Source organism: Nomascus leucogenys, chromosome 21 (assembly GCF_006542625.1).
Source record: "Nomascus leucogenys isolate Asia chromosome 21, Asia_NLE_v1, whole genome shotgun sequence".
Classification (NCBI taxonomy): Eukaryota; Metazoa; Chordata; class Mammalia; order Primates; family Hylobatidae; genus Nomascus; species Nomascus leucogenys.
The window spans coordinates 15,567,870-15,590,570 of record NC_044401.1 but is presented as its reverse complement, the minus strand read 5'-3'; the positions used below and the strand labels follow the sequence as shown (position 1 = coordinate 15,590,570).

The window sequence follows — 22,701 nt, the reverse complement described above, 5'->3', positions numbered from 1 at the left end:
TTTACTCCAGGTAAAGACACTGTGAACACTGCTGATATTACAATAAAGGATTTAGAATATTGCAGACACTTGGTTGATAAAGCAGTGGCAGGGTTTGAGAGGACTGACTCCAATTTTGAATGAAACTTTATTGTGAGTAAAATATTATCAAACAGCATTGCATGTTATAGATAAATATTTCATGAAAGGAAGAATCAATTGATGTAGTAAACTCCACTGCTGCCTAATTTTAAGAAATCGCCACAGCCATCTTAACTTTCAGTATATGATCAGTCAATAGCCATGAACATCGAGGCACAACTCTCCAGCACCTAAAAGATTACAACTCACTGAAGGCTCAGCTGATTGTTAGCATTTTTTAGCAATTTTTTTTAGTTTTAAGATACATACATTTTTTTAGACATAATGCTATTGCACACCTAACAGACTACAGTATAGTATAAATACAACTTCTACATGCACTAGGAAGCCAAAAATAATCTATGTGACTTGCTTTATTGCAATATGCACTTCATTGCGATGTACTTCATTGCAGTGGTCTCAAACTAAACCCACAATATCTCTAAGGTATGCGTGTACTAATAAATTATTATTTGTGACATTCTTTATGTGATTTTCTAATGGTACAGAGCTAAATTTAAGTATTTATCTTCTTTTTATATCCTGTCTTCCCCAAATTGAATATTGCTTATAAGTAGAAAATTATAATTGGCATCTTCGTTGTTTTGTATCTTGTTACAATGAGTTGAACAAAATAGGCCTCCAATAGATATGTAAGTTTTTATTTTCCTTATTGACATAAAGATACCTGAAATTTTTTTTAACAGGCAACAAAGGGAGGTAGCTAACTAGTAGAAATATTAACTAGTGATTCTTTGAATCCTACTTTAGTTCTTTTTTCTTTCTCTTTAGAGTATCTGCTAGAAATTTTCATTGTAAAAACTCTTAATTTCTACTGTGTACCCCTTCTTTTAATTTAATATAATTAAGTTGTGTTTTCTTTACCTAGAGGGAAAACTGCTCTAGTTAATATGCTAGAAGAATATATATCTCACTCGCTGGAAAGGTAAAGAAAGTATTTTCCTTTGTTTCATATTAAAAGTGAAAGGAAAATACAGGAAATCAAAGAAGGCCCTTATCGCTGTTGCAGGAAATCAATCAGAGAGGCAATAAATTGAGCTATAAATAGACCATTTTCCCCCTATGGTAACCAAGACAGTTTCTTATCTTCAATTCTACCTTCATCTAGGCATACACATAAAATAATTTTTTAAATTTTTCTTTTTCTTTCTTTTTTTTTTTTTTTTGCTTTTAGATGGCTACGGAGTATGAAATCTCCATCATACAAAGTCAAATGTAAATTACATTATTTAGAGAATTTGGACCACTTTTAAAGGTTTAAATTGGTTAATTATTCCACAAAATAGAATGTTTATTATATGCTAGACACAGTTTTATGTGCCTTACAGGTAAGGTTTAGCTATTTTAAGCCTTCATAACAACCACTGATGGTAGGTATTATTAGTATCATCCACATTTTATAAATGAGGAAAAAGATGCATAGAAAAACCAACTAGATTCCCCAAAGTCACATAGTGAGTAAATGTTGCAGTCAGAACCTGTCCAGGGACAGATAATCTGGCTCCAGAGCCTGCATGCCAAACCCTAAGTATGCTGTCTCCCAATCAATCAAGCAAGCAGGCTCCATCTCACACATACACATGCTAATGCACACTCCTCTTACTTCTCAACTTATCAGAATTAAATGTACAATGGTTCCTGAAAGCCTGTATATAAAACATTGTGCTGAGCTACTTTAGAAATACAAAGATGAATAAATAAGCTTGATTTCATGGAGCATATAGTCTAGGGGGAAGTATGACAACTAGACAAATAATTATAATAAAACCATAAAAATAGTAAATGCAGAAGATAAGCCAGAGCTTAGCTAAGTTTAAGAAGAGATCTAGTAATAACACTAATGGGAAAAATCATGAGCAAAATTATCTTTGAGGGATTAGTAAGAATTTTCATGCCAGAGATTTTAAAAATCTTCAAGTAGGAGGAGCAATGTGAGCAAAGACACAGAAACCTATAATTGCTGATGTGTCAGGAAAGAGCCAAATAAGCCAATTTGACTGAAGAACAGAACATAAGTAAAGGAAGAGAGAGCGTAAATGGCAGAAAAGTTGCATCCTATACTCAAACATTAAACTAACAACTACTAAATGTCTACAATGTATATGGTATGTAAAAGACTCAATCAACAACCATTTAGAAAGTAGCTTAAAAATTAGAGGCTAGCATATGTGAAAGCACTGAACACAAAATCTGACATACAGTAACTCTAATAAATGTGTCTGTTTTCACCAACTTTTGCATAGAAAGTCATTGAAGACTCTTGCAATCAAGCAAGAAAGACCTACATAGTAAACACATTTTACAATATAAATGTGTCTAAAATACAACAGCAACCAAAGTATAGAGTAATTAACACAGATCACATAGAAGGGTGTGAGAAAAACTCAGAGAAGTGGACTTCTGAACTGAACTTAAAGAAAGGTGTCAAAATTCTGAGACGGATGAAAAGAAAGAGGGAAGAGAGGCATCTAAGGAATAGAAATGTAGGAACTGATTATTTTAAAAGAGATCAATTTGTATATAATGAAGTCATTGGAAATTGAGAGTAGAGGATAGACATCGTCCATCCATGCAATTATTCATGTAGTCTGTTAACAATTATTATTGCCGCCGTGCATGATGGCTCACGTCTGCAATCCCAGCACTTTGGGAGGCCGAGACGGGTGGATCACCTGAGGTCAGGAGTTCGAGACCAGCCTGGCCAACATGGAGAAACTCTACCTCTACTAAAAATACAAAAAAAAGTTGCCGGGCATGGTGGTGCATGCCTGTAATTCCAGCTACTCAGGAGGCTGAGGTGGGAGAATTGCTTGAACCCAGGAGGCAGAGGTTGCAGTGAGCCGAGATGGCGCCATTGCACTCCAGCCTAGGCAACAAGAGCAAAACTCCGCCTCAAAAAAAAAAAAAAAGTATTATTGCCTAAACATTCCAGGAAATGTGTCAGGCTCAAAAACACAAAAATAAGTAAGATGCAGTCTCTGCCTCCAAAGAAACTTTCTAGTCTATTGGAAACCTCTCAATTGAGAAATGGGGGCATGTCAGCAGTTCCCTGTAATCTACTATGACAGATGTGAGCTCAGGTACCTGGCAGCACACAGTAGGGACATCCATTAGGGTACTAAAGTAAAGCTTCCAAAGTGGCAACACTGGGTAGGGCATGGGTGACTGCCTATTCAAGCAGTGAATGCAACATAAGAAAACAAAGACAATGAGGAGTAAAAAATGAGACATACGTTAGAAAATATGAACAGTATTGAGTCGTTTGTTTCTTTGCAGATGAGTTAAGTATACAGAAATCATAAGCAGAAAAAAAAAGCCAGCGAAAAAGTTTCTAAAGCTTGTGATGTTAATGTGATTTTAGACTTTAACCTAGAATTAATATTCATGCAAACACTTCAAGCGAAAGACTGGAATGATTAGCTCTGCTTTTTAGAGAGCTCACTGGTCCCCTAAGAACAATTGGATAGGTTGTTATTGGAGACAGGGAGACTAATCAGAAGGTTGTTGGGATAATGCAGAGTATGAATTTAAATTTGAAGAAGAGAACTTTAAGTATGGAGAGGAGACGCTACATAAGAAGATTCAAGAGTTAGAATCAGTGTTTCTAGTTGAATTATAATTTGTTTGGAAATTTATGTCTAAATCTTCTCAATGCTAATTTTTGTTTTTTGTTTTTTTCAAGATGGCAGACTGGAGGCAGTGTTAGCATGCTTCTCCCACTTGGAAGGACAGAATAATGTGCAGAGATTCAGTGTGAATTTTTTCTCAAAGAACAAACGCAGGAACTTAGGAAAACAGAATCCACAGACCCTGTGAAAGAAATGGTAGGCTACAGCCTACTACGTGAGACAGGTGAAAAATTCTTAAGTCCTCAGAGTGCAAGAAGGGGAGAGCCTGCCTCCAAGTACACATCCCCATCAGGGAATCTGAAAATCTGAATGCCCCTTCCAAAACTCATGTTAAAATTTAATTGCCATTGTGACTGTATTAAGAAGTAGAACCTTTAAGAGGTGGTTAGATCATAAGGGCGCTGCCCTCATGAATGGATTAATGGTTCTGTTTTAGCAAAAAATGCTGTTTTCAAGTTTAAAGGCACTGATTAGGCTAAATGAAAGCATTCTCATATGGCCTCAATGAACAGTGAGATAAATGACAGGCATGCTCCCACAGGAGAACTAAGTTTTGGGAAAATACAAACAGTATTAGAGCATAATGAAAAAAAATTTCAACCTTTCAAAAGGAGACACATTATTCATGCATATGTCCATTCATTCAATAAAATATTATGGAACCACAAGGTAAAAACCTAGGAAGAATAAAAAAATACTTTCTCTAATTATCTAATAAAGGAATCGTTAATTTGGATGACTATGGGAATGCATATAAGTTCCAAAAGGAGCACGAAATTTGGCAGTCATCCACAAATTAAAAGTGTTAAAGAAAAATTAAGCAGCTTTCTCAATTCAGTAAAAACAGCAGACAAAAGTGAAAAGACTTGGAGGTAGGGAAAGTATCTAATCACTATTTCAAGAATCCCTCATTTGATGTAGTAGTGATTTCACTCATGTAGCAGTTGAACAGAAATTTCAGCCCCTTGATGTCTGTGGTTATAAATAAAGGGAAATAAAGATGTCTCAAATGCATAATTTTCTGTGGCTTGAAGTGCCAGCAAAGTAAACTCTCTTAAAAAAACCTGTGAGCAATCTCTCCATTTTTTATTGACCTTATGACAAGTAAACAATTTTATAACTCACCAGAATTTTCAGTTTTCAAAAAGAAATACCACAATCAATTTGTCCTATATATTTTCTTAAAACTTTAAGAGAAAGTTTATTTTGAAGGTTACCGACTGTTTGAACTAAGCTTACAACGTTAATACATGAACTGCAACTACAGGAAACAAACCCTCTCAGTTCCTACACCCTGAACCTGGCAAGATTGTTCTGCTTTCTACAATTAATAAATATTTAATTAGTATAGTCTTAGCTGTCTGTGCTATTCTAATTCAGATAAGGATAAACTTTTTTCTAAATTCTTCATTTCTGAATGAATATATGAACATCATAAATAACTAGATTGCTACAACACAGAATTTCCATGTTAATGGTAAAAATGGCATTTTCTCCTTTAGTGCCTAAAAATAATTCAGAATACATTTTAGTATAATGTGGGAAATAGGCTTTAATATTTTGGATGCCAAAAAAATTGTGTGCTTAATGAAATGTACATTACTCTATGTAGGTATATTCCAATCATGGTGGTGACTATAGTAAACACAGTACTTTGTAAAGAAAAATAAACAAACAAAGGAAAACCAATATTGCAGTTCACCATATCAAAGTACTAAAAAAAAGTGTATATTAACAATTTTTATGTCGAATTTCATCAGTTAAAGGACAAATACAAACCTTTGATACAAGATTAAAACAATCATCTATGTAAGCAATCATACTTCCTCCTTACTTACTCAGCCAGGGCTCTGCCTACATTCTAGGACGTTCTGAGGATGCGCTCTCATTAAAGGTAATTCTTAAAAGGTTACTGGGGAAACCACTTGCCTCCTGATGCTCATTCTTGATCATTTTACTGAGACATTTATGACAAAAGTTTTGCAAATTTTACATAAATTATGCTGACTTTAGATATTCAATTCCATTATCTACCAAGCTCACCAGAATCTGGGTCTCTGTAGAACATACCTAAGAGAAAACATCTTTAGCTACTTTGCAACAGACTACATCTTTGTGATAACATTATCCTCATATCTTGTTCACACATATATAATCTCTATGCAGTAAAACAAAGAAAGGCTGGATCAGGGTGCCAGAGCCTTCTCTCACCTCGATTTCAGATCTTAACCAAGCTTAACATACCACCTCCTCCAGGAAGCAGTCCCTGATCACTGATCCCAAAGCAACTATTCCCTTCTAAACTGTCAGAGCAATTTACTTATGCCATTTTTTTAAAGTATCTATGCCCTTCTACCTTTTATTTTGTATATTAAGTATATATTAAATTATAAGAAGTTATCAGCTTCTCATGTATAAAGACTCTTACATACCTCTGCTTCTCAGAACAAACTCAATGAATGCTCATGAAATAAATAACATTGTATGATATTTACTTAGTGACTAAAAAACTATTGCATTATTGAGGCATACCTTTGGTGGCTATAAAAATTACCAATCAATCAAAATGCTTATCAAAAATAATAAAATACATTCACAAGATACTCAAGTAAAATATATACCATATCCAACTGGAGGGAGGATACAGTAACCCTCGAAAGATAGATCCACAGCTATAAAATGATTTTTACTTACTTGTCTCCAAAAAACTTTCTCCAGAATTCAGCAGCATCTGCTTTTGTGATACGAAAGTTATCTCCCTGGAATTGACCATTGGGAAAGATTGCTTTGATTTCTGCCAGCATGTGACTGAAGATAAGGGACAGTTTTGTGAGATTTCGTCTGTAGGCACAAGGGAAAAAAATGAAGATAAGAAATAAACACCTACATGCATACAAATTTTTATGGTAATATATATTAAGACAAATAATGTTATGTATGTATCAACGTATGTCTTGGTGGTTGATCATGAAAACCTCAACTTAACGCTGCCCTGAAAAACAACGTTTATGAAAACATTGTACATTTAAATTCCTAACACAGATGTCAATTTATTAGTTATCCATGTATTCATTCAACATATACACAAATAAGATAAATTACATAATTTCACTGAGCTCACAGATTAATGGAAGAGATGGACACTTAAAAAATAATAATCAAATATAAATGGTAAACATAAGAGAGTGACTATTTCTACCTGGGGGAGTAAGGAAAGATTTGCCATCAGAGGAGAATCTAGGAAGAAAACTCACTGTTTGACAGATAAAAGACCTGGAGAGGAGAGAAAGGGAGGATGGAGAGGGAAGTAAAAGGTATTTCAGGCGGTAGAAACAGCATGTACAAAAGTATTAATACAAAAGTATAAAACGAAAACATATTTGCATTATATCATTTTTGGCATGGTGAAAGCAGAGCAGAGGGTAACAGGAGAAAATAACATGAGACAGAGTAAGAAACTTTAATTATTAGGACATGACATAAAGAGGCATCTGAATCAATGCACAGTTTTTGTTAAACATACTTGCCACTCCTACCTAAATATCAGATTTTCTGAGGAAGGGTTCTAGATATATGCATATTTTAGAAGCCCCCTGGGCAATTCTAACGTGCTTTCCTCATTAAGAGGTACTGCTGTAAGAAATGGAGTCAGGCTAGGCGCGGTGAATCACCCCGGTAATCCTACCACATTGGGAGGCTGAGGCGGACAAATGGCTAGAGCCCAGAGTTTGAGACCAGCCTGGGCAACATGGCAAGACCTCATCTCTACAAAAAACTAGCAGGGCGTGGGAGCCCATGCCTAAAGCCCCAGTTATTAGGGAGCCTGATGTGATCTCTTGACCCGGGAGGCAGAGGTTCAGTGAGACATGATCACACCACTGCACTCCAGCATGGGTAATAGAGTGAGACAATGTCTCAAAAACAAAAAATGAAAGAGAAAAGAAATAAATGGAGAGTCAAATGGATTAATGGATTCAGAATTCTGAAGACTTGATGAAGTCTGTTTTAGAAGGAAAAAATTGTAGTAGTATGACAAAATGGTTTAGAATGGAGATACAGGTGTCACCTCTATTCTAATTTCCATGTTAAGTTCTGGGGATTCTGACAAGATTTAAACCATGCTTCATACTACAAAATAGTACTATCAATCACCTATAATCTTTGCCAACATTTCTTAAATTTTCAATATTACGTTAATTGGCATAAAACTACTAGTGCTAGATAGTTAAGAAGCAATTAAAACACAAAATACTAAATAATTTCCCAGTTTCAAACAAACCTTATTTCTTTATATTCCCTTTTGCTCGGAATGACCAGAAATCAATAGGTACATTCTGCATATGTTTTCATTTTGAAGCTTCAGCTATTATGCATGTGTATGTGCACCTGTATATATGAGAAAGAGAGAGTGTGTGTGTGTGTGTGTGTTGTCTCTATGTGTGTGTTGGGATGTGAGTGAAGGCAAGTGTGTTAGACTCAATAAAAAATATAGAGGAAAATTAACACAGAGAAAGTCATCAAATTTGCAACATATAAAACCATACAATGTATTAACAGACCTTTGTCATTGAAAGTTGTGTTTCTTTGCTCCATATTTACTCATGTATCTGTGTTTAACAACTGTCAACTAATAATAAAAACTCATGTTTGTTACCAAGGAGATCATGTAATATGCACCTGACAATAAAATCATTGGGTGACACCCTTTCTAATTTACAAAGGAGACATATAACTTCCTGTATAAGATGAATACAGAATAAAGATACCCATGATCAAAAGTGGGAAAAGTAGTAATAAGAAGAATGCAGTAAGATATTCTATAAAATCAATAAATTCATCTTCCCTAAAAAAAAAACATCTATTTCCATAACTTATCTAAGAAAAGCTTTTTGATGAAAGCGGGGAGGGCATAACACAGGCCTTGTTTTAATGCTTCACCTGTGCCCATAAATAACCTGCAAAATTCATTATAATATACATAAATGTTACATCATTTTATTAGATTCAGCCACTTTTGCACAACTGATCCTAATCCAAGTGTAAAATTTCTGTTAATCAGTTGAATCATATCAATATGATTTTGTCATTTATGTTAACATATCCTCAATTTAGATGATGGTAGATATAAGATATTCAGTTTTAAAAAATAAAAAGTAAACTGTTTTACTATATCAAAGGAAAGACTTGTGGCTAATACAAACTACAACCGACTTTTAAGATTTGAGTTTAAGAAAAGTATAAAGTCACCTTAGGAAATCCGCAATGCATTTATAATTGGGCTAAAGATATAATTTTTACCAAACTTCCAATTGATACATACAAAAGAAAAACGAAAAATCAAGATGGCTATAATTAGGGTAAACCAACTGTTCTTTATTTCCTGAATTGGCTGCACTCCATCCCCTTGATTCTTTGTCCTTTAATCATATCCAAATTTTTTTTTTAATTTTTACTTGTTAGATCTAAAGTCTGAAACACAACGCCAGTGATTACGCACCCATTCTGGGTATCTGATCCACTGGCTATGTAGACACTAAACTTTAAAAGAAACATAGTAACATTTTTTACAGTCTAGAAGCTCTAATAATCACCAATACCTATTATCAATACTCACTGATTGATTATAAAATGTGTATATACTTCTATTTTCTTGCTTCTGCAAATGGATCACCACAATTTTGTTTGGCTTTTATTATTATTATTATTATACTTTAAGTTCTAGGATACACGTGCACAATGTGCAGGTTTGTTACATATGTATCCATGTGCCATGTTGTTTTGCTGCACCCATTAACTCGTCATTTAGCATTAGGTATATCTCCTAATGCTATCCCTCCCCCCTCCCCCCACCCCACAACAGTCCCCAGAGTGTGATGTTCCCCTTCCTGTGTCCATGTGTTCTCATTGTTCAATTCCCACCTATGAGTGAGAACACGCGGTGTTTGGTTTTTTGTCCTTGCTATAGTTTACTGAGAATGATGCTTTTTGCACAAAATAAGGCAATGAAAAAATACATTTTGCCTTTAGTCTTGAAAGAAACTCAAGCTCATATTGTTAAAAATATTTGAATATATATATGTATATGCATATATACATACACATTCCAGAATATATTTACTTTATACTTATACGCTCACACACACTCCATATATATGTAAATAATCATCTTAGAAATCCATTATTTAACATACTTATAGAGGTTGCAATCGACACCAAGGTATGAAAAGAACTGACAAACTCATTCTGTTAGAGCTTAAAAGGAAAAAAAAAGAGAACAGAAAACTAATTCTGGTATCTAATTTCATTTAAATTTGTTATCATAGCAAATACGTTTTCTTTTTTATATGACGCTGTGACTTCTTTTTGTTTACAATGTTTTGCTATGTAGTATGTGCTTTCTTTATTCCCCATCCCACTCTGCATCCTTTGATACCTATTTTTTTTTTCGAGATGGAGTTTTGCTCTTGTTGCCCAGGATGGAGTGCAATGGTGTGATCTCGGCTCACTGCAACTTCTGCCTCCTGGGTTCAAGCAATCCTCCTGCCTCAGCCTCCCAAGTAGCTGGGATTACAGGCATGTGCCACCATGCCCGTCTAACTTCGGATTTTTAGCAGAGATGGGGTTTCATCATGCTGGTCAGCCTGGTCTCAAACTCCTGACCTCAGGTGATCTACCCGTCTCAACCTCCTAAAGTGCTGGGATTACAGGCATGAGCCACTGTGCCCAGCCTGATACTCATTAAAAAAAAAAAAAACCTCTCAATTTTGAAAATAAAACAATCCAAGAATACAATCATCTCTAACCATCTAGCCATAGGGAGAAGAAAAGAAACAATCACACATCTTTGTAGATGGAATTTTTTCTATTATGTAATTTTTCCATACTTAGCCAATTTTCCCTAAGCCCATGGGATTTCCCATCATCATAAGCCCTAAAATGATGACTGCCTTTATAAAGAATCTGATACTTATGAAGAATATATTTCTGACACTAAAATCCAAACAATCCCCAAACAACTAACCAAATAAAAATCTGCCCAGAAAGAAAAGACTCAATAATCTAATAAATGTAATTTTAATTTTAATTAATTTTACATGGAATTTTCGACATCAGTTCTTTCACTTATAAGAGAAGCTACTTATTTCCACATGTATTTCATTAACCATCACATTTATTCATTTGCTTTGCATGGGATTTTGTTTGTAATAAATAATTTTACAATAAAAGTTTTGTTTTGTTTTTGTTTTTGTTTTTTCTTTGAGACAGAGTCTCGCTCTGTCACCCAGGCTAGAGTGCAGTGGCGCAATCTCGGCTCACTGCCAGCTCCACCTCCCGGGTTCACACCATTCTCCTGCCTCAGCCTCCAGAGTAGCTGGGACTACAGGCACCCGTCACCATGCCTGGCTAATTTTTTGTAGTTTTAGTAGAGACGGGGTTTCACCATGTTAGCCAGGATGTTCTCAATCTCCTGACCTCGTGATCCGCCCACCTCGGCCTCCCAAAGTGCTGGGATTACAGGTGTGAGCCACCGCGCCCGGCCAATAAAAGTATTTTAAAATACCAAATATTTTTAAATACCAAATAATCAAAAAGTAGTTGTCAACACTGGCCAAACTGCCAAAGATGTTAACATTAGAGGAGGCCTGAAGAAGAAAGAGGGAGGGAGGAGTAAAAACCAAGGAAGGAGAAGAGCTACATTAAAAAGAGAGAAAGAGAGATGTGAAATGAGTCCACAATGTCATCACCTAATCAACAAGGTACCTCTTCATCCTGGATTCTGTCACCTGTATCATATTTCTTTAAAATTATATGAATCAGTTTCTCCAAATGTCAAGTTACATTGTGGGGATTCAACTAGAAGAATGTGGATTTGAACTAGAGTGAATTAGCATGCTGACTCTGTTGGAATGATGGAGCTTCACTGTTTATAAACAAGTCTTAACAGTTTAAGGTTGCTACAGTCCACATCATAAGCACAAAGGAAGCATATAACGCTTGATGGAGGATGGCACAATGCTACCCTTAATGAATTTATCATATAGTATGAAACAAAAAGACATGAAGAGATCATCATAATAAAATGTGGTAGGAGTAATCTGCTCTAATTATAGCCATCTTGACATGATGAATTAAATTCATAAAACGAATAGAAAATACAGCAAGATTTGATTAGTAGCCTCCACTAAATGCAGGAGACTCACACAAAGAATGTAATCTAATTAGATTGCATGTAGTCCTTGAGTTTTTTCTATTCAAGAAACAGCTGTGTTATAAATCAAGGAGGAAATAAAAAGCTTTAAATGCTGAATTAGTGAAAACTTTAAATGACTATTTTCAGTGAGGTGCAAATCTGTGAGAATGTGCTGCTTTTGGCAGAAGAAATGGGAGGTGATACTTTTACCCAAAAACTATTAATAATTCAATTCTCACATTTAAAAGCTAGAACATGCTCTTCTTAATTTTTACAAGGTGAAACAAACTCAACATAAAAAGAAAGGCAGGACATAAAGAATATAAACAGTGGTGCTTAAAATGAAACTCACATCCAGCTAAAGAGCAATTTCCACTGTATTTCTGATGTACTGCCCTCCAAAACGGGTTCAGAGACTTACTTCACACTGTTTCTGACCTTAGGAATGGTATGATTCCTAAGTGAGGAGACTAGGCTGATGTAAGCCTTGCCTTTCATTTCTCTCTCATGGGAATAGATACTATTATTGAGATGGGTCCTGAGAGTCTTAAACAAAACTGGATCCTTACCCATTCCCCCTGCCCAAATGCTTTAAAGTTTTAAACTTATCTAAGGGGAGTACACAACAGACATTAAAAGTTCAAATATCAATAAAGACTGAATCTACCCAAAGTTGTAAGAGAAGTCAGCAGTGCGCCTAGGAACAATCTAAACTGAAACACAGGCAGAAGGACAATTTTTCAACTTGCTCCATTTTACTTCTTGGATACTAAACTGATCACTTTAAAAGAAATTTAGTAAACTATTTCCAAAAAACTACACTGAATTGGCAACTAAAGGAAGATCTTACATTTCCTTTGTTAAACACCTCATCCACCACTAGCACAGCTAGGGAGGTTACACCCAAAATTCTGGCTGGGAGAGATAACTTTGGGCATTCTTTGATCTCTCCATCTCTCTGTAGTATTCTTTTCTTTTCTTTTTTTCTGATACAGAGTCTCACTCTGTTGCCCAGGCTGGAATGTAGTGGTGCTATCTAGGCTAACAGCAACCTCCGCCTCAAGAGTTCAAGCGATTCTCGTGTCTCAGCCTCCAGAGGGTGTATGCCACCACGCCTGGCTAATTTTTGTACTTTAGTAGAGAAGGGGTTTCTCCATGTTGGCCAGGCTGGTTTGGAACTCCTGACCTCAAGTGATCCGCCCGCCTCAGCCTCCCAAAGTGCTGGGATTACAGGCGTGAGCCAACTGCACCTGGCCTGTGGTATTCTTTTCAACATGTTATCTACAAAGTTTTATTAACATCAAGAAGCTATCCCTCAAAATAAGGATGCTCTTTACAGGACAAATATATTTGCTTTCTAAAATAAATAGATTTAAATGGACAACTTACAAATGCCTTACTTAAAACATGAAATAACATGCCAGCCTATCATGTTCAATGTAATATCCTTTGAGAAGCTTCCACAAGATATTCAAAATATATTCTGATTAATTTTTCTAGTATCTTACATATTGACGACTTTGGTCTTTAAGTTTGTTAGTACTGGCTTAATATCCTTAGTCTGCTTAAAGATAAAGAAAAGGTTACTTAACCTCTGTTTCCTCATTTCTAAAAATTTTGAATAAAAATACATAAGACATGTAGGTAAGACCCTGATGCATTTAATTTTTTGAAAACCTTCAATAAGCAAGTTATTTATTATTAATTCTACTTACCACTTCTGTTTAAAAATATAAATATTTATCATAGCAGCATTTCTTCTTTTTCCATATAACTATCATCCAATAAACTGATGGCTCTCTTACTAAGGTAAGAGAATCATATTCTTACATTACTAAGATCATCAATTATCATGATGGCCTCATACAATTCAGAAACAGCAAACAATGGGCAAGTATTTGATACAATCATTTAGTCATTTATTCTTCAAATCTCTGAGTGCCTATTATATGCCAGGCTTAGTCAACGCACTGATATTACAAAGATGAAGATGACAGAATCCTATACCCAATGAATTTAAGGGATTTAGAGAGCTCCAAAGTTAAAGAACAATGCAGTGGGAATAAAGCTGAGATGGAACCAGAAAAAGATGGCAATCAGAAGAGAGAGAGTGCTGCAGTTCCAGGGTGATGCAGTTCTGGCCAAAATGCAGCTGGCCCTGCAACTGGTAGCTACAGCAGAGTGAAGGTGAATCAGGCCAGGAATTGGACAGCTTGAGGGTGGAATGGGGTCATTCACGTGGATTTTGAAACCTCCTGGAATTGTAACAGCAGTATGCATGAAGAGAAGGATAAACCTTATCTCAATCTATTCAATAAAGCTTCCCAAATGATTTTTTTAATGTCAGTTCTTTTAACTTTGCATCAATGTAAAAGCAGGATTAACATCACTTTGATGATTTCAACAAATGGTTTTATCTGGAAAATTTATTATGAAAACCTACTACAGTATAATATGACCACTCATACTTTCATTTGGTTTAAAAGCTTAACAATATCTATTTCAATAAAGAAAACTCCTTTGTCGGCCGGGCGCGGTGGCTCACGCTTGTAATCCCAGCACTTTGGGAGGCCGAGGTGGGCGGATCACGACGTCAGGAGATCGAGACCACGGTGAAACCCGGTCTCTACTAAAAATACAAAAAATTAGCCGGGCATGGTGGCGGGCACCTGTGGTCCCAGCTACTCGGAGAGGCTGAGGCAGGAGAATGGCGTGAACCCGTGAGGCAGAGCTTGCAGTGAGCCAAGATCGTGCCACTGCACTCCAGCCTGGGCGACAGAGTGAGACTCTGTCTCAAAAAAAAAAAAAAAAAAAAGAAAATTCCTTGTCTTTAGTATTGAACTTCTTTTGATGAAACCTAATCTGTAACAAGTATCCTTTCGTAAAATAAACCTTTAAAATGTAGACCACTCCATTATTTGAGACAAAAAAGAAAAAACAATCCATTCTTTCATTCCTTTACAATAAAACACAATGAAAGTTCTGTAAACACAATGGAAAATCATGATTGCTATGAGATTCATACAGAAGCAACCAGAACACAGCAAAACTTTTTCTTTGATTATTTTTCAAAAGAAAAAGAACCATTAGAAACGTTGGAAATTCAAACTATACTTTTATGACCTAGAGTTATGTGATAAAAGACCAGTTTCATCAACAAGCAAAATAAACTTGACATTGAAACAACAGTAGTAACAAATTTTTTAAACAAATCTACATTAAGTTTCTTATTATTTGCTATTCCCAGTAGTCTATCATAAAACAGTGAAGTGGCAATCTGAATGGAGTCAATTAATCCATATTTATTGTTTCTGATCCCCCACCTTAATTTTAAATACATGGATCAAAAAGACGTAATTGGTCAGTTTTTTTCCAAGTTCTACCCCAAACCCAGCAGGAATATCCTGCTTCTACTTGTTATATCATTTTTATCACTTTTGACAAATAAAGGATGGCTTTTGTTTTGTTTTTACTCAATAGAATATAGTTAGAAACTCTGGAAAAATAATATTTTCCTCAAGTATTTCTAGTGTCCTTTCTACTATTTCTCACACTACTTCTGTTTTCTCCCCAAGCTATCCAAATGGTCTGCTTTCCTTGAGTTAAGCCATTCCTTCACCCCACTCTGATACAATGTTTCTATGTTTCAGCCTGTTGAATTCTCAAATGCACCAGCTTTATGTCAAAATACTTACATGGAATCTTTTCCCTATCCCTTCCCATATGTGACATGCCACAACACTTTATCAGCCAGGGCACAAAGGTTTCCCTGAAGGGCACCATGGTTATTTTACATAGATATTGTGTTTCATCTCTATCAGAGCACATATCTTTGTTAGAGAAGAAAAAGTCTTATACCTGTAACAACTTCTTAAAATAGATATCCAATAAAGGTTTGTTAATTTCAAAGAATTTTTAAACTATAAATAAGGAATAATTTGCTGACCCCAAAACAGTGCTAATGAACAGACAGATAGGAACAGCCTATAAAATTAGTTTACAGAAAAGAATTTTTAACCAAAACCCACTTCAATGGAGAATTGAAACTCTGGAGTTTGACTTTAAATTAGAAAAATATCTTTACTCTGTGAGTTCTGAGACCTTTTATCTTCTCTCATTTTTTTTCTTTCTTCATGAATGGTAAAACAGAATACCAACAAGACAAAGGAAATTAATGCTATATCCCTCATGTGCAGTTTCCAGAAACTCAAGTAAATGTAACATATTTGTCATACTTTCTGAGGAAGCATAACATAGTTTCCCATCACACTAATTGTTCCCTGACAGTTCCTTCCTTCTTCTGGCTCTGGAAATTTTCCTTATTGATACCTGTGTCTCACTTCAATACTGTTCTTTTGGAATAGGACAAGTAAAATACAAATGAACCAAAGGAGGAAAAAGTCATCTCTCTGGTGCTTATGTCATGCAATACTAACAGAAGAAAACGAAAATCATGAGATTTTTTCTACTTCTTCCCCAGGATTAAAATTCTCTTTATTCAGTATGTGCAAATATAAAGATAAAAACAAGCACAAATTTGCCAAGCAATTCCCACTCATTTTAGGCATGATCTGATATAGATACCTCATAGAAAACTGGGAACCAGTGGCAGTGCAAGTGCGTATCAAGTGCCCCAGATATGCCTTCTCTGTTTGAAAGCCAACACGGCCTAGTTGCCAATGGGGCCCTTGAAGGATGGGAGACATTGCAGTGAGTCTGGAAATCTATTCTCACACATAACACTGTGTAAGAGGATCAGGGGGAAAGTGGGTAAAATGAAAGTGTAGAATGAAAAAGGCAGGATAATCAATAGTATGCTCAGTACAATCTTAGTTCTATTAAAAGGCTATAAATAGCACATTATAGATGATGTGTAAATAGGAAAACAAATACAGGATATACACAAAAAGGCATTATCAATAGTAACCTCTGGTTAGTAGAATTATCATAGTTTTTCTTTCTTTTATTCTTTAAATTGCCCTATTTTCAGTAAGAAACAAAAATGTCATTAAAAAGCCATTATATTGATAGTCTCTGATAAACCTGAGATGTGCCTACTGGAGACAGAATAGATTTCCAGACTCACTGCAATGTCTCCCATCCTCTGAAAGGCTCCACTGGCAACCACACTGCTTCGGCTTTCAAACGGAGAAGGCATCTCTGGGGCACTCAAGCCAAACCACTTGCATGACCACTGATTCCCAATTTTCTAAAAAGTGTTAGTCCTTCCCCCATAGTACATTCACAAATGGCACACCAGTATTTTTTCCACACCCTTCCCCAAAAGAAAAACCTCTTAGTTCTAATTTCATGTCTTTAAAATAAAAACCAGACAACAGAAAGCTCAAACACTTAAATCCACAGTCTAAAAATGGTTTAAACAGAAGGAGGGGTCTGGATCCTTAAATCCAGTTCATGATTTATCTCCTTCCTTTATAATAGTCTCCTTAAAAATGCAACTAAAATTAAATTATTATTAGGAGCAAGAAACCTCAGAATAGTTATGTAGATAAATTAGCACATCACATGTATTCTTTGTCATAAAATATCATGAAAGAAACGCGTATTGCCAAACCCAACTAGATGATTCAATTAACTACATTTTTCTTCCATTTATTAGATATATGATATGTCTTAATATGCATGATAACAGTTCAAGAGAAGAACACTAATTTAGACGTCAATGAAAATTTAGACGTCACAGAAAATTGCTGTCTTTTTAAAGCATTGAGACTATGCCAGGTAGTTTTTTTCTTTCAAAATGAAAAATAAAAAGTAAAGTAATCATAGAAAAACATGGCTGTAATAACCTACTAGTTCTCAGCAGTACAATTTCCCTGAACCACTATAAAAGTCTTAAACTTTCTGAATACAATGACGACTATGCATTTTTTAAAGGTCTAAGATTTTCACAAATGCAAAAGTTAAGCTGGATTTAACTTGTTCTACAGTTGAGTGGTGGTGATAGGACCTTCTTGGAGACTTGGTTTCCATTTCTAATAACAAGGCTAATTAAGGAAACACTAGGACACAGTGGAAGAAAACACAGTGCTGACAGACCAGGTTTCCAGACACAACTCTGCCCTTCACACTATTCCATGATATGAACAAGAGTGAAGGCTTGTCTTATATAAACCTTCTTCTATAAAACCAGGGGGTTGTGGTACATACGTTCTGTGGCCCCATAACATTCTATGGGGCTATCTACCACTTTTATTTTGATCAGCAGGAGACTAGATAAGTCTGGCACTAAAATGTCTATATGCTTTAAGCAAAAACTGCGAATCCATTTCACAACTTACAGCTAACATGAAAGTACAACAGGCTATATAATGTTTTCAACTTACAGACTTTCCTCAATATGCCTCAGTCTTAGACTGAAGAAATCCTGAAGGCAGTATGCCAAGAATCTAACATAGAAAACTGAAATTACCGTAAGCATAAAAACTTTCAATTAGTATATCTGAAAGCCTTGACTTTTATTTTGTTCTTTACCATCACAGGCATCACTGACATTTCTTTTTCTCTTTTTTTCAACAATGAAAACTCCATGAATAACACTGGCCCTCAAAACAAAGAAAACCACAAAGCAGCAGAAATAATTTTTAAAAAGGCAATTTAAAATCTGTGTTTCATGTTAATGAATAGTAAACACTAGAATACTGAAACCATATGAAAAATATAAACTGTAGTAGAATGGAATATGCCCACTGGGAAACTTATGGTTTAAGAAGCTGACTTATTTATTTGCTCTTGGTGAGGCAATGTGCTAATATTTGTAGTAGACACAGGATAACATGAGATGTAAAAATTTTACCTTTTGGATGGGCGCGGTGGGTCAAACCTGTAATCCCAGCACTTTGGGAGGCCGAGGCGGGCGGATCACAAGGTCAGGATATCGAGACCATCCTGGCTAACACGGTGAAACCCCGTCTCTACTAAAAATACAAAAAATTAGCCGGGCGTGGTGGCGGGTGCCTGTAGTCCCAGCTACGCGGGAGGCTGAGGCAGGAGAATGGCGTGAACCCGGGAGGCGGAGCTTGCAGTGAGCCACTCCGTCTCAAAAAAAAAAAAAAAATTTTTACCTTTCATCTCACCCAACAACTCAGAAATTTCCAAATCTGGAAAGACTGCTACTTTTACCACATGATGGCTCCTCAATAATGTGATCCAAATACCTTTATAATCTCAGTCTGACTGCAAAGAGAATTATCCCCCCACATAAATAAAACTATGCTCAGATATTGGCTTTGGAGCAGAAGGACAAATTTATCTGCCTATACCATTAAAGGTAATATACTACAATGGTGAAAAGCTCCAACTCTAAAGTAGAGAAAAAAAAAAAAAAAGCAGGAGTGTCCAATCTTTTGGTTTCCTTGGACCACACAGAAAAATACACTAACACTAACAATAGCTGATGAGCTCAAAAAAAGAAGTCACAAAAAAATCTCATAATGTTTTAAGAAAGTTTACAAATTTGTGTTGAGCTACATTCAAAGCTGTACTGGGCCAGGCCACGGGTTGGACAAGCTTGCTCTAAAGCTTAAAGCACTCAGTAACTAGATGACCTTGGACACTGACTTAACCTCTTTAAGTCTCAGTTTTCTGATCTCTAAAACATACATTGTAAAAGTACTTAGCTAATTTTGTAAAGGATTGAGTACTTAGCTCGATTTGTAAAAAATTAAAAATGGCCACAAAATCTTTGGCACTCTTCCCAACACAGAGGAGTCTATTTTCCCTCCCCTTTTACTGAAGTAGCCTGTGACTTGCTTTACTCAATAGAATGTGGTAGAAATGATGCTACATAAACTTTTGAGGCTAGGCATTACAAGTTTGGCAGTTTCTGCCTCTGTCTCTTTAAAAATGCTCTTGCGTTTAGCTGCCATGTTCTGAGGAAGCCCAAGAAATCAGGTAGAAAGACCCAAGTACGCTCCCAACTGCCAAGTACCAAATGCTAGGCATGACAGTAAAGCCACTGGACCTTCCAGCTGAACTAGCATCCCAACCAACATTACATGAAGCAGAAGAAACACTCGGTAAACCCACAAAACCACGACAAATAATAATTGCTGTTAAATCAAGCCACGAAATTTTGGGGTGGTTTGCTATACAGCAGTAAATAATCAGCTTAGAAAACTGAAAAAGATTATGCATTCAATAATGTTAATTGTTATTAGCACTATTAGAGCTACCAATCTACTATTATTATCACGATACTCAATACTAGCACTTGAAAGGAACTTGAAAGGATAGGACTCTTTTCTCTCTGAGAATAGAAATAAGTGATGAAGCTGGGTATAAAGTATCAAACATCTTATTTAAGAATTTTATTCTTGTTAAACAAAGTAATTTTTACATCAGAAATTATAAATTTTACATGTTCTATATTTTCTCTGATACAAAAACCACCCAGGAAAGGTTTTTAGAAGAAGTTTGTACTATCCTATTTGGAAAGCAGCATACCCAGATTTGAATCAGAAGGCATTTACTGCAATTAATTCCCAAAACATATTTACTTAGATAACCACACAATGAACTGAACTGTGAAAATACCATTAAGCTAATCCACTGATTTCTACTGACAATAGACTTAATTTCTACAAGTTTTAAGTTCTCAAAGGTAGAAAAACCCCTGACATTGTATGTAGTAAAATGTAAGCAAAGACATAGAATGTTTATAGACCTAATAGCAGTGTCTTTTAATTAAGCTGCCATTTAAATTATGTGTCTTCTGAAGACAATTTAACATAACTAGATTTGACATATGTCTAGATAAGAAATCATCCTGGATGTCGGCTTGTCTAGTCTATTCAATGGGGTCTCTGTTTAAAAGTCAAGCACTATTAATAATCCTACTTATCAACACTAAAGATACATACTGATTTTTTTAGCATAATTCTTTTGGCATCCAGCTGTACCTGACCTATCATTACAACACTTTTAAGAAGACATTTAAAAATATTGCTTAACAGATCACTCTACCCGTCTACCTATGTAATGCTATTAGTGAAACGGTTATTCAATAGATGCATTGTTATAGCCAAGACTTGCAGCACTTAATCTATATGGTAAGCACCAGAATCAACCATTATTCCTCTCCTGAAGATACTGATCATTTTATCGTAATAAAAATAAGAAAATAATTTAAAAAACAAATTTTAATATTTCTGTTAAACATTAAAATGATAGGAAGATTGTGTACTTTTTTAAAAATGGTTTCTTGCTTAATTATTTCTTAAGGAATTAAATATTAAAATAGAGGAAAAAGTGCTACAAATAATCCACAAAGATCAGGCTGCAAAGCAGCACTAGAAAATCTTTTCATTTTCTTACACATCTTACTCATGTCACAGCTTGCTGCTTGTCTACAAGTATAGCTTACTTACACAACTATCAGTTCTCCCTGTTTTCAGATTGATTTTATGTGCATGAAAATTATAATCAACATATATGGAGTTCCATCGACTTTAATAAAGTTTATTCACTCAATGAACCTTTTTTGAGGACCTGCTAAAATCTGCCACTACATTAGGTAATGGAAATACAAGATAAAGACCAGTTCAGTCCTTGCTTTCTGGGAGTCGACAGTCTAGTGGTTACTTAGATATAAAAACACACAATTACATACACTCTAACTATACAACTAAGGTCATTCAAGGTGCTTCCAAAACACAGGAACTAAAGAGAGGTGTTCAACTCTGTTAAGAGGAGCACAGCAAATGCAGAAGAACGTGCCAGGCAACGAGCCTGGCAGATGAAGGCATACAGATGTAGATCAGTCTGGCAATATGACAGACTGCAGGGATAGAAGTGATGTGTATTCAGGAAAGAGGCTGATAGGGCAGCAAGAACACATCATAGATAGGACCCTGCCTCCCCATCCAGGCTGCCCATTGCACCAGCATAGGACCCCTTCTACCCATGCTGCTCAGGAATTCAGAGGTCTGCATGTGCAACCATGCTTCCACCAGGGAGAACTGCATGAATGGGGAGTTCAAAACAGAAAACCACTTTCAATAATACATATCACCAGGCATAATTTAATCATTAGGAATTCTTAGATTTTTACCCAAATTTAAAAGATCTCTTGAAGATTTCTCTGTTGTAAGATAACAAATGAGTTAGGAGCGTTTCTTCCCTGTGTCCTTATGAAATATAATCTAGACTTAACAAATTGATAAAACAAGCAAAAGAAAACAATAGTGCACAGAGAAGAATGCACCAGAAGCCTGTGTCTTAGAAGCAGATGTTCTACTTTGGCAGACTCTCAGCCCCTGGTGTATTAACCATTTGAAACACATTCAGAAATCACACTGTTGATGTACTTCTGAAAAGATGTGTTTCTCTTTCAAAATACCACAGTTAATTCCCTCATTTCCAGAAATGATTCATCCGATAAATATTTAGTGTAGTAAAGAAATATATCCTTTATTCATCATCTAAAATAGAATACTGAGCTGAATATGGCAAAGTCAAAACACATATTATCAATAACCAATCAAATACCATGCCACTCGCTGACATTCTCTTAGGTAATTCTCTTGATAAAGAGACTCCTAGCAGCTCTCAAGAATAAACCCCACTTGATTCTATGGACTACACTGAAATCCATTCTTTTAAAATGGACTAAAGTTAAGCATTACATTTTTCCATTAAGTTTTACGGAGCAAGATAAATTTCCTGTGTCAAAATTTGTCACAAAAATCTGTTTTCCAGACATCTGGTGTCACACACACA

At 35.6% G+C, this 22,701-nt stretch overlaps 1 protein-coding gene across 4 annotated transcripts in view; it reads right to left on the bottom strand.

Moving 5' to 3' along the window:
- Positions 1-22,701, bottom strand: part of CBLB (Cbl proto-oncogene B) — a 217,787-nt gene that overhangs the window by 117,299 nt on the left and 77,787 nt on the right. For all 4 annotated transcript variants that reach the window (XM_030801589.1, XM_030801590.1, XM_030801591.1 and 1 more), the window contains exon 4: positions 6,465-6,611. In XM_030801589.1, coding sequence (XP_030657449.1) covers positions 6,465-6,611 — 147 coding nt within the window. The remainder of the gene's footprint in view (positions 1-6,464; positions 6,612-22,701) is intronic.